This window comes from Lissotriton helveticus, chromosome 12 (assembly GCF_964261635.1).
Source record: "Lissotriton helveticus chromosome 12, aLisHel1.1, whole genome shotgun sequence".
NCBI lineage: Eukaryota > Metazoa > Chordata > Amphibia > Caudata > Salamandridae > Lissotriton > Lissotriton helveticus.
In genome coordinates, this window is record NC_136073.1 from 782195014 (window position 1) to 782213353 (window position 18340).

General features: G+C 42.3%; 1 protein-coding gene across 1 annotated transcript in view; it reads right to left on the minus strand.

The window, feature by feature from the left end:
* Positions 1-3210: 3210 nt before the first annotated feature.
* The window catches only part of LOC144797630 (protein S100-A6-like), a 34205-nt gene continuing 19075 nt past the window's right edge, over positions 3211-18340 (minus strand). The window contains exon 3 of the mRNA XM_078668323.1: positions 3211-3492. Within this exon, the coding sequence (XP_078524449.1) occupies positions 3289-3492 (204 nt within the window). The 3' untranslated portion in view covers positions 3211-3288. The remainder of the gene's footprint in view (positions 3493-18340) is intronic.

Sequence of the window (18340 nt, forward strand, 5' to 3'; positions counted from 1 at the left end):
CTCTCTCTGCCACTTCATTGAGAATATGGCCCTTAGTTTCATCCACAAACCCCGCTTCTCATACTCCGAATTTCACCATTATTCATCCAGTATTCATTTTCTCCTCTTTTCTTCTCCTCAGCTGACTTTCTTCTCTACGCCCCTTTCCTAATTCTCTCTTTTGTTAATCCCCCCATGTTGCTTGTGACCCCATTACCCTTTGCTCACACTGTTCTGATCACTGCTTCACTTCTATCCAAATAGAATCTCTTCTTGCTCTCCCAAAGGGATATGCAAATTCACACACAGATTTTGTCAAGTTCATGATGTTTTTTAAACTTGTTAGAACATATGCAGACGAACTTGCAGTGCACATCAAGTTCACATTTCATCAGGAAAAATCAGGCAAAGTTCCCAGAAAGAAGCAAAATGTGTGGAAATTGATGATCAGATCAAAGGACCAGATTTACTATTTTTTCTCGCAGTGAGGCAACCAAATTTACAGCACTGCATTTCGCAAGAGGGAAAAAACAGCGGAGATCCGTATCTACTAGGGTTGGCCTGCAGTTGCTGTCTTCCCCCGAGCTGCCACTCTAATAAGTTTGCCTTGCTTGATGTATAAGCCTGTGCCATGATCCATAGGTAGTCTGCACTGTCTAGCATAGGATTTGTACTGGATGTATACATTACCAGTACATACTGCTATGCTTAGAGAACCTCAAGATGATTTTATGCATTGATTGTGTACTGTGCACTTTAGCACACATGCAATGCATGGGTTTTGTTTGAGAAATTAACACATATCCCCTTTCTAATATCTGGTTCAAGGAGGTGTTACTTTTTTAATCAAAGCCCCATATGTCTATCTCAGCAGATCAATGTTTGCGTGAAAACGTGTGTGTGTGTGTGTGTGTGTAGGTGAATGCCCCCTTGACACAAAGTAACACAGAGCAATTCAAATCTCTTTTTTTGCTGGAAATAGGACACCTTTCCAGCATAAACTACCCTTTGTAATAGGAGAAGTGCAATCTTGATCCCATCTGAGATACTGTAGGAGTGCATCATAATTAAGGCTCTTGGTTTCATGGTATTTTTTATTTTTTTATTTCTGTCTGCATTTATCCTAATTTATTTTTGGGCCATTTTATCTATATTTATCCATAAATATTTTGTGTTTTGCATGTAAATGTAGTTGTAAAACTGTACATTTCCATATTTATTTAAATGATAGATGCGCGCTCATACTTTGATGTCTGACGTGTTTTAGCAATTTAAATTGCCAAATATTACATAACAGTACATCCACTGGCAATTATTAGCATTATACCACAAATGTATGTTGTCACATGCAGTTATTTAAAGAAATTTCATCCTGTTTTTTAATTTCCCACGCAGTCCATCAGCTCAGCTCTTGGGCTATAATTAATGTTACGAAGGAGAATGGAGTATTGCATATTTAAAATATTCCATATGAAGTATTTGTGTATAGAACATGATTATTAAAGGTTGATATAACGGTAATATATTAATGGGGTGGACAAAGTTAACATAAACCGTGTCCCATTGTGAGCTTACTAAATTAGAATTTGTATATGTAAACTAATGTTTAAACATTTATATGTGTAACAAGAATGAATTTCATCCAGGCGCAGGTAGAATGACATCTTCATAATTCTTTACAATTTATACCTGTATTAAGAAGCTGAATTTAGTATGTGTGTAGAAATGTGCACGTATTCTGTAACCTTGTGCACTTTTGAAGTTGACAAGAGTTGGCCCCGTGAAACCAGTTCAGTTCATGCTCATGTATAGAGTCTAAAATATAATTCATATTTAACCTTCAATGCAGAATGCATGTGCTTGTATTTTGTTTCCACTGCAGGTATGAACAGAGCCTCATTAGTTAGCATAGAATGGTTTGTTTTCTTTAGATAGCAAGGTATGAGAAGACGAAGTTGGCAGGCAGAAGCGCGGTAACGAGCAAGGAGGCGAGTTCTCATGGGAGAGGAGAGGAATGACCAAGGACTAACGAAGTTACAACTTATCGATCTGGTAAAGGTTGTACAAGTATCCAGTTGTTCCAGAGCCACAGAAAACTATCACGGATCACATAGGATTTTTTACTCTAAATGCAATTGATATTTGATGCTGAACCTAGTGAGGGACAGGAGAGTCACCTTAGGTTTTCACAGAGAGCAGATCTATGCTTCTTTGGCTTTCTGATACTCGACCCATGACTGGAGTGCTGAAGAATGTAACAGCTGACTCCTCTTTGATTTCACCTTTATTAAATGTGTCTTAGTTTAGGGTTGCCCTGTTAAGGTAGAGTGGGGAAAGACAGCTTGCTCATGCTTTCTTGGAGAATCATCTGATGCAATTTAATACTCTGTTCTTTTACCCGATCATCTGTATCATCATCATGAGCGCCAAGAAACCGTTGGTGTACGTGCGCTTAATAAATGCTTTTAACATAACATAACATAACATAGAGTTAGTTGTCTGCTTTGTATTTCAAAGGTTAAATCGCTTCAGGAGATTTGAACTGATCTTGGTCTTTCTGTATTTCTTTATGATCATGTTGAGATTGGTCTAAATTGATTTGTTTCTAAATTCATAATTAAACCCTACTAACCTCAGAGTAAGTTGTTGAGTGGGTTATTGTGTGGCCACATTTGATTACACTGCATTGAGATGTAACCAAGTGATAGTTTTCTTCCTTTACCTCTCATGCTGCTATAAATGTAGCCGCTCTGGGAAAAAATGTTTGAGTGGGCCTAACCTCCAACTGCTGTAAAGTATATAATGCAAAGCTACACACACTGCGTTAGTTGTATTTACTGGATGTTCTAATACTCCACCAAAAAACATGGGACTCAGATTAAGCCCCTCAACTTGCTGAAGAGTCCAAAAGGTGATTTGTAGGTGCTAAACAAAACTCTGAGAGGTAAATAGAAAGTGGCGTAATAAGGGCACCTTTTATCCTAATGCAAGGAAAGAAAATGGCCCCTAATCCCACTTAAGTAGTAAACCACGCCATAGTTTGGTTACAGTGAACCCCTCACACCTATGGCCCGGTGCCAGGGCATCAGCTGCACCAAGGGTAGCTATGCCACCCCAAAGAAACACATTTCATAACACTTTTACTTGTTTTTCTTTAAAGAGGACTAAGTTGGTCAAAAATATTGATCTTGAAGTAACAAGTGTGCAATTACTTGAACGCTTAAACTTGGAAATATTTGCGCATATGTTTTATTAGAAATTGTTCCTGCCCTCTCAAGTGGAGGAGATATGCCAATGGCCTAGGCACGGTCACTTCTCAGTTGGTGTCGCAGGTGCAGGACTCGGCATACATACATCGCCCTCCTTCTTCTTTTCCGCTGCGCTCAGGTCCTGATGGAACTTCCTAGCGATGTAGGTCAGGAAGGTGATGTACTCAGAGAAGTCGATCAGGCCATTCTTGCGAGTGTCGATGATATCGATGATCTCAAGGCATTCTGCCTCAGACACATTTTTCTGCCGTGAAGAGAAAGCAAGATGGGGCATGTTGAAAATCAGACTCAGGTATGAAGCTAAAGAGAGGAATCACATTGCATAAACTCAGAGCTTGATTAATGATTAAATGAGTGCCAGGGCCCTCGTCATGAGGCGACTGCAGCTAGCACCACCCATTGCCCCTGCCAGCGCTGCCAATGATTGTACCAACACAACTACAAATCATCTCACTGCTACAAATGTGACAATTCTGACTATTCCAGGTCCCAAAGCTATAAGAAACGATTGAGCGGCAGGTTTTAGTAATTTTTAATGCATATTGAATTAATAAATAACTATAGCTGTGCTTATCTCTAAATTAGTCAAACACCGCCACCATGTGGCAGACTGTCCTAAGTGCAGGTTTTGACAATAAGTACCAGTGCCGAGCACACCAGTTCAAATTAAGCACTGCATAAACTTTGCACTGGTGCAAACAAGCAGCAAATATTCTTCTCCACCATTTTTTTGTTTTCTAGGGAATGGGCAAGCATATTGTGCTTTGGTCAAATTTATCCATTTTTGGAGGAAACCTTGAGTCTCTGGCTTTTGTTTTATGCTAAAGTAGGATGTAAAACTCTGCATCACATTATCTGACTGTACATAAGGCTTTATTAACTGGGGCCGTATCCTGAAGAGCTGTGCTTGCTCGGTGCAAAGCTGAGAGCCAGCTAGTATGTGGTTGAGGTGGGTAAAGTTCATACATATGACTCGGAATCTATCAGATTTAATGCATGAAATGCAGACAGTGCAAGTTGGAAAAAATGAGGCATGTACTCTGTGGCTGCAGAGGTCTAAAGAGCGTACACAAGAACTTCTCGGGTACTTATTTCCCCCATTCTGAGATTAAATCTGGCTGCAGCAGGCGCTCGCTGATAAGTCAACTTTAGCTTCACCCCAATGAAAAAACCTGAACAAAACTGGCATGGAAGCGAAAATAGATCTCTGAATATTGCAAAGCAGGACAATGTCAAGAGGGAAGAAAATTCCCCGGGAAACTGTTTGGGAAGACTGTTTTACATGTATGAGGCACTTTCCATGTATTTTTCACCTGGTACGTATTCACTGTGTCAATAAAGTACATTTTCTTGTAAAAGGCTAGAAGGGGTGAAGACACACTCCCTACGTTGGTACACACCACAGGACAGCAGGAAACGAAGGGCCATATTAGCAAGGAACCTTGTTAAAATGATCGCCGTTTAGCGGCAGGAAACTGCCGCTAAAACGGCGATAATGGGCCTGCTAATATGCGTTATAGAATTCCAATAGAAGCCCAGGTTAGATGTCCTGCACATCTAACCTGGGCTTCTATAGGAATTCTATAACGCATACTAGCAAGCCCATTATCGCCGATTTAGCGTCCGTTTACTGCCGCTAAAACCGATAATTTTAACGAGGTTCCTTGCTAATATGCCCCGAAGTGCATTACAGGGAAACAATATTGGGATTTGCCCTATACTGGAGCATAGCTGCCAAGTTTTCAGACTTTCCATGTGTGACAATTCCAGTGCCAAATGTGTGGCATCAGGAAATGGCACTGAAGGGAGTGGGTCTGGGGCAGTTCTTCCAGGAAGCTTGCTGTATGCAGGCTTCCTTCAATAGCCTTCACTATTGTATTGCGAAGTGGTGAGCCAGGGGAGCGGGAATACAAGCTAAAAAAGGCATAATTATAAATACCTTGAATTGCACTCACCTGCTCCAACGGCCGCTACCTTGCTCCCGATCCTCGCCTCCTGCACATCCAAGAACTGCTGCACACTGTGCAAGCTCCCAGGAGCCAATCCCAGCACTGCTCTCATGCTGGGAATACTATTCCCTGCATGAGAGCAGCACTGTGGTTGGTCTGGTTCGGCACTCAGACATGGACTGGGAGCATGTGTTGGTTCTCCACCCGGCTGTACAGCACATCCAGGGGGAGAAAGGCTAAGTGCATGTGACGGTTTGGCCGGCCCCAAAGGGAATGGGAGCACTGTGGAGGGGCTAATGGTATAAATATATGGTTCAATGTACTGTGGTAAGGTGGGGTCTCCTCCAAGTAATCACGCTCTATCGCAGTCTTCCCCTGTGATTGGTCTATGTCAATATCACAAACACTATGCTTCGGAAACGGATGTATGATGTTACAACGCATACTTTTACAACGCATACTTTTACAACGCATACTTTTACAACGCATACCTTTACAACGCATTTTTTACAACGCAACATCAATTACAACGCATGCCATTGCAACGAATTTTTAAAAACTACCTTTACAACGCATTCCATTACAACGCATACAACCTTTACAGCGCATACCATTACCACGCATAACATTACATTGCATGTATGGTAAGTATTGGATAGTGTAGGGGTAAAAATTACTATTCTAACTCCAGGGGGGTGCAACAGTAGGGTAAGTGTTGGATAGTGTAGGGGTAAAAATAACTATTCTAACTCCAGGGGGGTGCAACAGTAGGGTAAGTGTTGGATAGTGTAGGGGTAAAAATTACTATTCTAACTCCAGGGGGTGCAACAGTAGGGTAAGTGTTGGATAGTGTAAGGGTACTATGCGTTGTAATGTTATGCTTTGCAATGGTATGCGTTGTAATGACATGCACTGTAGTGGTATGCGTTGTAGTGTCATGCGTTATAATGGTTGTGTTGTAATGGCATGCGATGTAATGGATGTTGCGTTGTAAAAGTTTCGTTGTAATGGTAGTGCGTTGTAAAAGTTGCATTGTAAAGGTTGTTTCCCACGGAAACTAAGCTTATGGCAAAGATTTTAGGCTATCTCAACATGAGATTGAAGGCCCAGGCTGAACTTTAAACCAGCGGCAGAGGCCCGAAAATTGCAAAGTAGGTCTCCGCACTAAAGCACTTGATTGTCAGACCATACAGTGTCTCAAAAACGAGTAAAGAACATGAATACCCCAGGTCAACAAATGAAATAACCTAAGGTACACTGAACACCATTGATCATACAAGAAATGAATTGAAGCACAGTTTCTCATCGAGATAACAATGCTAATTTAGAAGGTGAAACCAGTGATCAGAAACACATTTCCGCTGGGGTGTCCCTCCTAAGGCAGCACTTTGTCGTGTAGAAAGGTTACTCCAAAACACTGTTGTCGCAGGCTTTTTTACATTTTTACATCCACATTTATTACTGGCATTTGTGGGTTGACTATTACAAACAACAAAAGAGCGACAAAAAAACAGTAAAACTGAAATGCCAAACCCCTCTAACCCACAGTCAGTATTAATGAAGGAGAAAATAGAGGGGAAGAGAAATGAATGGAGAACAAAGTCGGTTAAAGTGAAGAACTGTGAATTGGAAAATGAACCCTCAAACACCAAACAAGTAGGTGTCCAATTTCATCATTGGGTTCTTTTTTCCGAATGGCCTATGAATTTGTGCCCAAAAAGGAATAGTGGATTAAAAGAAGATTCAGCAGTTCCCTACACCAATTTTAATCCAGGGATAGCCAAACTTCAATAAAACATTAGTAAAAAAGGGGACACCAATTGGATGAGTCAATTTGAACCATAGTGTCCTAACTATAAAAACGTGGTCGACATGTTTCTGCTGTAATGAGCATCTTCCACTCAGCACTCATCAGGACCAAAACCTATCCCACAGCGGTATACGCACCCAAAAGTAATCATAAACTCACGGAACTTCTGTGTGGTAACTCCTTAGATTTGCTAAGGGTCTTCAATTTTATTTGAAGACACAAAGAGCCTCATGGGCTTGTGGCAGGGGCAACTTTCATGCCCGGTGTTATTGCATCTGGACGACTACCCACTTGAAACCTCAGCATTCACATCAACGGCATTTGTAGGTTGACATCAGAAATGTTTTTTGCCTGCTATTGTGCAATTTTACCTTGCCAATTATGTGGTAAAATGTATCATAATAGGGTTTTCCCACTGAGTGCAAATGATAATATGCACAGATGTCGGATCAATACGCATATTGCTCAGCATTTTCACAAAAGTGCCAATTGTAATGGTGCAGGGCCCTAGGCCCTCATGCATGCATAAGCAATACACACAGACACAGTACTTGGATAGTAGAAGTGGCCCAGGGCATGTGTGCCCGGCCCCTTTTATTGGCAGGGGCACATGTCCAGTGACACCTATGCTGGATGGGTGTGGGAGGGGGGTGTAAGCCAGCCCTCTGGGAGTGGCTGGCACATCAGAACAACTAGAACAGTGACCAGCAGGTCACTACACCTATGAGGGATGGTAGGTGTCATTATATTCCGATAAATGCTTGTTCCACCACGTACTTAACATTTAGCACGAAGGGCTTCTTTTCTTTAAAAAAAAAGATCACACCGATGCTCCTGTTGGTTTACTCTGTCTATTGGATGCAGGTTCACACATTTTTCAAATTTACAAAGGTTTCGAGAGCACTTGTGGAAACCTGTTAGAGATTCTAATATGCATGAGTAAATCTCTTTACAAGATAATTTGCATTTGTACGTCAAGCCATTTGCGCTTGAAAGCCTCTAAGTTCACTGTACATGCATAGCTTTGTCAATTTGGAGCCAAGACTTAATGCTGACTCATGTGCAGGTTACAGACTTTTTAGATATTTAGAAAGACTGTAATGTTCAGCTTGTAAATCTAAAAAAAAATATTTACACGCCTATGTGTTGGATAATGTTTGTGTAGCCTTCTCATTCGGACAATCTTGCTCAGTGTGATTATACCCAAATTAGAAAAATCCCTACCTTTGCAGCCAGGAAAAGGAGAAAAAATACAGGTAAAAAAAAAATTAAAACAAATAAAAGCAGTTTGTCTTAAAATACTGGCTGACAGCCTGCCTGTGGAGAGGATGTGGCACAGTAGACAGAGCTGCGGACTGGGGAGATGGGGATCAGGGTTTGAGTCCGCTCAACAACCTCTGATTCTGGGCAAGTCACTTCATCTCCTCGTCCCCTTGGACAGCGCCAGGATACCCTCACTGGTGATAAGCGATGCTGTATAAACCTACAAATTTAATTAAAATCTTTAAAAACATAAAAAGACTGGATCTTGGCAAAAAAACACTTGAAGGGTCCCTTTATTGCTCATTCCCTATTCGGAGTTCTTTCAATGTGCAACACCTCCCACACCCCTACTTCCAGCGCCAATGGAGCAAAGGTGCGGTAGCAGAGTGAGAGGTTAGTGGTAGAGTGTGAAGCGGGGGGAACATCCATTATGACGCGGTGTTTACACCGCACTACCATTACAACGCTGGTTTTACAACGCAAGTCATTACCACGACTTGCGCTTGAGGGCGCTCTAGGCTAAGGAATAGTAGATTTACTATTCCAACACCTTTCCTACTCTACGTAGGCTGGTGTTGGAATAGTAAATCTTACTATTCCTAAGTCCAGCACCCTAAAGCGCAAGTAAAACCAGCGTTGTTATGGTAGTACGGTGTAAACACCGCGTTGTATTGACATACAACCGAAGCGAGCAGGATGGATTGCAGGCAGGCTGGTAGGCTAGCAGAGAAAATGGAAGGAGTAAGACTGCAGAGGTGAAAGTACGGATAGGTAGGGATAAAGGTAAAGGGAGAAGAATGCAAGTCAAATCAAGTCAAGTCAAGGTAAGGTTTATTTAGACCGTTGGTCCTTAAACATAAAAATAAAGGAACATTTCCTTCTTTCCATATTACAATATTATAATCATTTGTACACAATAAAAAAGCAATACCATAATAAATAGTTATTTCCTTTCCTAATCTATTCTGTTATCCTAAAATTAATTTCATAAAATCCCACTAAAAACATTTCAACCTCAAACATGAATCTCCCCCCCTTTGCACATGCAATATCCAAATAGATAATTTCCATTAGCAATTCTTCTGCCTGTGCACGGTTCATTATACCATATTTTATAAATACGGGTCGTAAAAATAATTTCTGTGTATCAAAGACCGTAAGACAATGTAACAAAATGTGCCAAATATTGCATTTCGTACCTAAACTGCAGGTGCACTTTCCTTCAGGATCCATCATAACCTCTTTTATCCCCTTATTCATATAACATGGGTTAGTTCCTATTCGTAAGCCTTAAAATGTAATTTCTCAGATAGCGGTTAGGTTGTATTTCTATATACAGGAACTGTTGGTTAGGTTTCCAAGATTTAATCAAAAATCCCACCGATTTTTTCCCCTCCAGGTACTTGCAATCCTGGTCTTGTGAAGAATGCAAGTTGTGTAAGAAGTTAAAGACAGAGGGGCATATTCACAACAAAAGTGGTAGTGCACGAGTTAGCTCCAAATTAGCTAAAGCCGTTCTCCGTCACTTTAGAAATGCCGGGATGCGCAGTATTTACAAAAATACAGTGCAATCCTGCATTTCTCCCTGTGCAGGCACTAAATTCAGCTGCCTATCACCAACACAGGCCCCCTTGCACCACTGTGCAAGGGGGCCTGCATTGAGGGAATGATTGTTTATGTGCAGAAAGGTGTCCCTACCTGCACATAAACAATCACAAATGGCAATTTGAAACTCCTATATGTGCTTAGGGTGCAAATCGTCATTTTTTTAAATGATTGTTTATGTGCAGGAAGAGACACCTTCCTGCACATAAACAATCATTCATGGTGTTTTGCTGTTTATGTGTGCTGCACAATGCAGCACACATAGAAACAGCAAAAACAAGGAGAAATTAAACATTTCTCCTCGTTTCGCCAAGTTAAGACCAGGTTTTCCCTGATCTTAATTTTCGCCCTGCCCTATGTTCACGCCACCCTTGTAAATATCAATGGGGGTTGCTCTGGAACGCCCACCGCAACACCCATTGTCCACCCCTTTCGTGCTAAGTATAGCGTGAAAGGGTGCCTTATTAACAAGGCGTTGTTAAGCCACGTTAAGTGGCTTAACACTGCCTTGTAAATAAGGCGAAGTCCCTGTCGCCACAGGAACATCGGTAAAAGTGATGTTTCTGTGGCGATAGCAGTTTGTAAATACGTCGCAGAGTGATAGTATTGAGGCAGCGTGGGCACATAAGGGAAACTTGCAGAGCAGATGCAAACTGAGGGGGCAGCAGGATAATGGCCAGAGTAGAATGAGAGGTAGGGAAAGAATAAGGCTAAACGGACAGGATGTGGGGGGTAGGAGAAAAGAAGGACCCAGGAGCAGAAGAGAGAGATGTTTCGGAGTAGATTAGGAGAGGGTAGGATCAAAGTGAAGGCGAGGGCAGAGTGAGGGTCCAGGTTAAGTTATTAAGGAAAGCACCAATGGTATGGACGGAGTTAGGTGATGAAGTATAATAGCGAAGGGTACAAGCAATTGAGGGCACTAAGGGTAAGAGCTGAAGAATGAGGTTTGGTAGAGTTAAACAGGAGCAGTTACTCTGTTAGGGCTCAGGGGCCGTGCCCCTCTGCAATTACCACACGTTTACCTAAAAAAATATTAAATAGATCGATTTATTTAGAGATAAGATCATACCTCTAAACAAATCAATGTATTTAAGTCTGGGCTACCTGTCCCAAGCTGCCTACCCTGCCTCACTCTGAAGCTGGAGGTGAAAGCCAGGCAATCCATCAACTTTCTGCAATGTGACACACGATGCAGGGCTGACCTTTCTAAAGCCCTTCATTGCCATTGTAGTCTATGGTGATATCTACTGTAGGAGAAGGGGGTACGCCATCGTACACCCTCCACAATCAATAATCAAGCAAACACAAGTGCATCTACTGTAGGATCACATCATAACACAACGGAAGAGATGGGGGTACGCCATCGTACACCCTCCACAATCAATAATCAAGCAAACACAAGTGCATCTACTGTAGGATCACCTCATAACACAACGGAAGAGATGGGGGTACGCCATTGTACACCCTCCACAATCAATAATCAAGCAAACACAAGTGCATCTACTGTAGGATCACATCATAACACAACGGAAGAGATGGGGGTACGCCATCGTACACCCTCCACAATCAATAATCAAGCAATCATAAGTGCGATGGTTGGAGATATACGGCCCAATTGCTTGTCTATAGTAAGGGTATTCCAATTAGAGTCCCAAAGGAACAGCTATCCTGAGTACCAATGATATTGGAAGCAGAGGCCTCACCCACAATTTGAGCATTGCTTCATCATAGGTGACCTCATCTCACCCTGGTAAGAAAATACAACCCGGGTGGACTCACCTCAAATAAGAGGGAGGTCTTAGATAAAACTAACTGGATAAGAGGGGATCCAGATATGCAAAAAATTCCTAAAGGTAAACCCAGGATAGTACCTTTATTTAGTGGGTACCTTCGGTATGCTTAAAAACAACCAGTTGGTGTACTGGTACAATGGTCCCACCATCCGCCACCTGCCATAAGACAACAAATGTCTGCCCTTACATTTGCCAGTACTTGTCAGGAGCATTCTTCAGGGCCAATGGGGATCCCTATCTCTATAACTCACACAAAGAGAGTGAGTAATAGGAATGTAGGTGTCAAAGTGAGTCCTACCTTGACACCTCAGGAGAAAGTCCCTAAAATATACCAGTACAAAACAAAAATCATTTAAACGAAATTATTGGACTTACGATTGGTAGGCATTTGGAACATTGCATGCATACACATCTCTGCAACACAATTAGTGACATTGCACTGCAAACAGGAAAACACGTGTATGGTGGACACATGCATATACCTAATTTTTGGCTGCTTACCCTAATATTAGGAGGAAAAAACGTCACGGTCTAGGTGAAGATAGTATCCTCTATAGTCACACACTGTAGTTATATAAAAAGTGACATAAAGATAATCATTGTTTCCACTAGAGGAAATACGAGTAGCAAAACCTGTTTAGTATGTTCATTATTCTGATAAGACATCTTTAATTTAGAAGGGTCATTGTTATTAGAAGGCCTTCAACATCTCAATTGCAAACCCCATAGCAGCAGGAAAGTTAATGATGACAAGATGGGGGAACTCTGTGTAAAACAGGCAGGACATGTAGTATTGACATATAGACGAAAGACTGACCTGAACATATATGCTTTGGCTCACACAGCTCCTTCAAACCACCATATTGCCACCGTATTGATGTTAGGAAAGATAGGATGCTGGTCCCTACTCAAGGAATTGATCTACTGATTCACTGTCTTTTCAAAGGCCAGTACCTCTGGTGGCATTTCAAAGGAGGGAGGATTGAATGTTGACTTAGGTCTAGGTCTAGGTCCGGTATTCTTGTCTAATGGTTCAGCAACAGGTTATTTTCCAAAGAAAACTTTCCATCAGATCTTACGTAGGAATTCTGCTCTCTCCATTTTATGTTGGAAGATGTTTTCCCAGGGTGTGGGTACAAACCCAATGCCTTTATTGAGAACACTGTGTGGCACTTTGGTAAGAGTATCTTCACTGTAATTATTAGTGATATCATTTGTGGGCATTAGGTTTTGCTTGTGCTTGGTGTTGCATCTCTCACTGCGGGGGTCCCTTGAGATGTATTTTGACACGTCATTCTTTGATTTTTCCTTTTTTCTCTTCCTCTCCCTCTTCCTCTCTCTAAAAAAGGTCTATTCTATAGAACCATGGAAGGTTCTGTGAGATATTGAGGGGGTGGTACACTATGGGTCCATACTTGGGTGACCACATCCATGAGCTCTCTGTAGATAGTGCAAGAGATCGATTCGTTGAGTAGGGACCAGCATGCTATTTTTAATAACATCACCAAGGTTGAAAGAAGAGCCCTAACTAAGTTAGCTACAGATAATTCAATTGTAATTAAACCTGCAGGCAAGGGCGGGGCAATTGTCATTCTATCAAAATCTATAAAAAATAGTGAATGTTTGAGACTTTAAAATTACACTCTCAATTGGCCATTTCTGTTGCTAACTGTCTAGGTGCTATGTGGTGATTCGTGGTAAAGCTCTCTGCTTCTGATTCGTGTAATACTTAAGTGTATTTCCTTTCTGTCTGGTTTATGCTATTTACATTAATATTAACATTACTTGTTTTAATTATATCTCTTTATAAGATAATCAATCATGAATTTATTTTATGTATAGATTTTATCTACTATCAGATGTATTTTAATATGATCTTTTTATGATTGATCTTAATTATGTAGTTTTTGTACTCATTGTATGTCGATTGTGCTTTCATGGGCCTGGTGGGCGAAATAAGTTAATCTGAAGACAAAGGATAAAGACACTGTCAATTATACGCATCTCTCAAAAGACCCACCTCTGAAATACAGAATGAGATTGCATTTTTGATTAGAAAGGCTCTTGATAAAGACTAGAACATTAAGCACGAGGATGAATTCCATATCCAAAAAGAACTTTGTGTTCCTTATTTTTAAGTTCATAAAGATAATTTTCCTCCCCACCCGGACCCCCCATCATGTCAGGCATTGTCTCTGTTCTTCAGCCTCTATCTCAAATTTGTGACTCCTTTCTCAGGCCATTGGTTAGATGTATGCCTTCCTTTTGGGTGGGCTCTAAAGATGTCTTGAACACATGGAAAGACTTAACCTTCAACAGTGAAAAAGAACTTTTGATCAGCCTGAATCTTGCATCCTTATATACTAGCATCCCACAAGAAACGACATTGTAAGTAACAGAGAAGCTCTGAACTGGATGATGCTGGGATTACTAAACACCACAAGAGTATATGTTGGATTGCGCTCAAATGACCCTTAAACATAATTATTTTGAATATTAAGGTGAATTTATCCTTCAAGTGCACAAGACATGAATGGGTAGTACATTGGCTCCAAGTTTTTGCGCATTTATATGTACATGCCTTTGGAACAGAATATGTCCTACACACGTCAAATCCTTTTATAAACCACATTAAATTGTGAAAACAATAAATGGACAATATTCTATTGATCTGGCAAAGCGTTGAAGATAAGGCTCTGATCTTTTTGAGATGGCTCAACTTACTTGATCCTTTCTGAACATTCTCTACTACAATGGAGAAAGCAAAGTAGTCTAGTCTTAACTTGCTGATTAGTGCTCAGAACGGCTGTCTAAAGACAGAAATGTTCTACAAATAATCTGACAGAAACAATCTCCTTTAGTTTGAAAGTTTTCACCGATGATGCCTAAAGAGTTGGAGTGAACTGCGGATGTAAAGATGAGAATCCTACCCCTAAAAAGTAACCGGGAAATGCCATACAGGGGGTTTTTAGTCAGGCATCTGGAGTCACTTCTTTCTTGATATTGAAGTCTCAATAAGGGCCCAACAGGGTTGCTACGAGGAACTTTCAGGGCCACAGGGGAATAGTTGACGACCTGGGCTGAGACAAGTGCAAGGCCATTGAGGACAGTGTAATGATTATTGTTAATTGTCTCTCATACTGTTACAAGAAAGGTATGACAAATGTCACACAAAAACACATCACAAACATTACACATCAGCGAAATGAAACAAGCATTGGAAATGCAATAGGTCTCGCATTAGGAAAGTTTGAGCAATTGGTATTGTAAATGACACTTTTTTTATTTATGTGTTTGTTTTGAAAATAGCAAAAGTAATAGCTTTGTCAGTTACAATGTCAATAGTTTTAACTTTCGCAAATGTGACACCTATAGCATTTGTAATGCAATGTGTGTTGTATTTACGTGACTTAGATGTATTGATATTGCAAATAACAATGGCTTTTAATTTTGTAAATAATTAATACTTAAATAAAATTTATTGTAATTTATAATGGCAATAGCTTAAACGTTTGTAAATAACTTTTGTGAAGATTATGTTCAGTGTATTTTATTGTGATGAAAATCCAAGAACATTGCATTTGCACCTACACACACACACAGCCACACACACACACACACACATAGATGTGGTGGTGGTGGATCTGGGGGATATGGTGGTGGTGGATGTGGTGGTGGTGGATGTGGTGGTGATGGTGGTGGATGTGGGGGTGGATGTGGGGGTGGATGTGGGGGTGGATGTGGTGGTGGATGTGGTGGTGGATGTGGTGGTGGAGGTGGTGGTTGAGGTGGTGGTTGATGTGGTGGTGGTGGATGTGGTGGTGGATGTGGTGAAAGTGGTGGTGGATGTGGTGGTGGATGTGGTGGTGGAAGTGATGGTGGTGGAAGTGATGGTGGTGGTGGATGCGGTGGTGGATGTGGTGGTGGTGGATGCGGTGGTGGTGGATGCGGTGGTGGTGGTGGATGCTGTGGTGGCGGATGTGGTGGATGTGGCGGTGGTGGATGCGGTGGATGTGGTGGTGGGTGTGGTGGTGGTGGGTGTGGTGGATGTGGTGGAGGTGGGTGTGGTGGATGTGGTGGTGGATGTGGTGGTGGATGCGGTGGTGGTGCATGTGGTGGATGTGGTGGTGGTGGATGTGGTGGTGGATGTGGCGGTGGATGTCATGGTGGATGTGGAGGTGATGGTGGATGCGGTGGTGGTGGTGGATGCGGTGGATGTGGTGGTGGATGTGGTGGTGGATGTGGTGGTGGTGGATGCAGTGGATGTGGTGGTGCATGTGGTGGATGTGGTGGTGGATGTCATGGTGGAGGTGATGGTGGATGTGGTGGATGTGGTGGTGGATGCGGTGGTGGTGGTGGATGCAGTGGTGGTGGATGTGTTGGATGTGGTGGTGGATGTGGTGGTGGATGTGGTGGTGGATGTGGTGGTGGAGGTGGTGGTGGAGGTGGGTGTGGTGGATGTGGTGGTGGATGTGGCGGTGGATGTGGCGGTGGATGTCATGGTGGATGTGGAGGTGATGGTGGATGTGGTGGTGGATGTGGTGGTGATGGTGGATAGATAGACAGGAGTATTCCTTAAAGACTCATTCCCTGATGACCAGGTATTTTTCAAGGCAAACAAAATCCTCCTTTATGAAGATGGTGAGGGAGGAGGCATAAGATATTTTGTAAGCCTCTTGGAGTGCAGCGCCTGAAAAGCTATTTCTTTCAATGACAGGTGTCTCCTTCTTCATGCCCGTATATACTGAAAGTAGTTGATTCCATCCCTTCGTGGTCCAAAATCCAGGCAGAGGCTCAAGAAAAAAGTCTTGCAGCTGAAGGTGGCAATTGTCAGAATATCCAATTTCGAAGGGAAAACAATCAACAGAAATGTTCCTTATACGGTTTACTGCGATTTGCAACATTACTATAGATGCCCACCTGACTGCGCGGAACAGGTTAAGCAAAGAGGGTAGAAAAAGAATCCGGCATATCCTTTGAGAATTACACCCAACTACTGAACACCCTATGCTACCCTACACTTACCCTCCAGTTAACATGTATGTTCACTTGTATATCAGACTAATTAATGCTGGGAATGTTGAATGCTCCGGAGTTCATGAGAGCTGTAACCAGGGCAGCAACTATAACATTCATATTTTCTCATGCTCGAACATTCCTGTTTGTTTAAGTTAGCATTATTTTCCCCAAGCTGGAAAGTTTAATTAAATCATGAAGTAATTAATCTCGATGTAATGCTTTAAATAGAACACAGCAGCTGCGTATAGCCACACATGGGGGGAGGGGGGGGGGGGGAGGGTGAGCTGAAGAGAGCCCATTCAGCACAATACTCCGGCCAAAGAGCTCCGGCGTAAGTTTTTCTTACGCACGTGCGCATAGCATAGCATAGGAGCACCTTGATTTGAAGAAGTCAATATCATAAGTATCGGCTTTCAGTGGCAGGGTCGAAAGTGCAGAATGGGGATCTGGACCAAGCGTGGCCGGATACAAAGCTGTGGGTGACTCTTGATGCATTGAGAGGCAGGGTGGTGCAGGGGTATCAGCATGTTATTGTACACACGTTAGATATGAGAGTGGAATGAAGGGGTTACAGTCGAAGTGAATCCAGATCTTGAGAGCGGATGAATTGTGGATGGAAACTGCAAGTACACTGAAAGGCTCTCTTGATAATCAAAGACCCGCATATGTGGAGAAAAGGAAAACATATTTTGAAAATTGCTGGTGGCGATGATTTTTCGTGTGAGGGAAGAAGCTGTGCTTTGGTCATTAGCATGCCTGGCCCTGCGCACAAGTCTGGGAGTGTGGAAAAAATGTGTAGGATTAGAAGGCATATTTTTTGCGATGAAAGCTGACACTGTCCGATGAGGTCAAGGCGCATGTTCGCCAGTTCTTTACCCCTCTCTTCCCCTAAAGTATGCATAGTCATAGGGTCAGGCAGACAGGGATCAGGAGAGTGCAGCTGGTGGGGAGGGGGACAAAAAGGGAGAACTGGAAGCATAGATGAGAGGACCAATACAGAATCAGGGAGAGGAGCGAGGGCACACGGGTGAGAAACAGAATGGGCGAAGATCACATGTCAAAGAGTGAGGAGGGCATGATGGACGCTGAAAAAGGGGACGGGGCACAGCCGTCTGAAATAAGAGATGGAAAGAAGTTGAAAAGGAAGCAGGGAGGGAAATAATATGATCGGAACTACTGGGAGGGAGTGTGGAATGGAAGCGAAGGAGAGAGGGGTGCAAAGGCTGGTACAACGTGAAAAGGAGACCAGGGGAAGGTTGTGAATAACAAATGAGAGAAAAGATGAAAGGAACTTAGAGAGCCGGACGGTGAAAATTTGACAAACAGCGTGAAAGGGAGCTACAAGCAGGAGTCCGATATGAGGCCCAGGAAATGAGAAAGAAAGAAAGAGGGAGTGTAGGAGCCCGAAAGAGAAAAAGACGAAATGGACGAGACGTGGTGACAAAGATGGCGAGAGGGTAAAGGGAAGAGAGAGAAAGATAATTGGTCACTGGGAGGGAAGGAACAAGTTGGTGGTGAAGAGGGATCAATAGAGTGTGAAGGCAAGAGTGGGAGAAAGAGACAAGCGAATGAAAGACAGAAAGGGGTGAAAGGGAGAGTAGCGGATAATGGGAGATATTGAGGAATCAACGAGGGGACAATGAAATGAAAAGA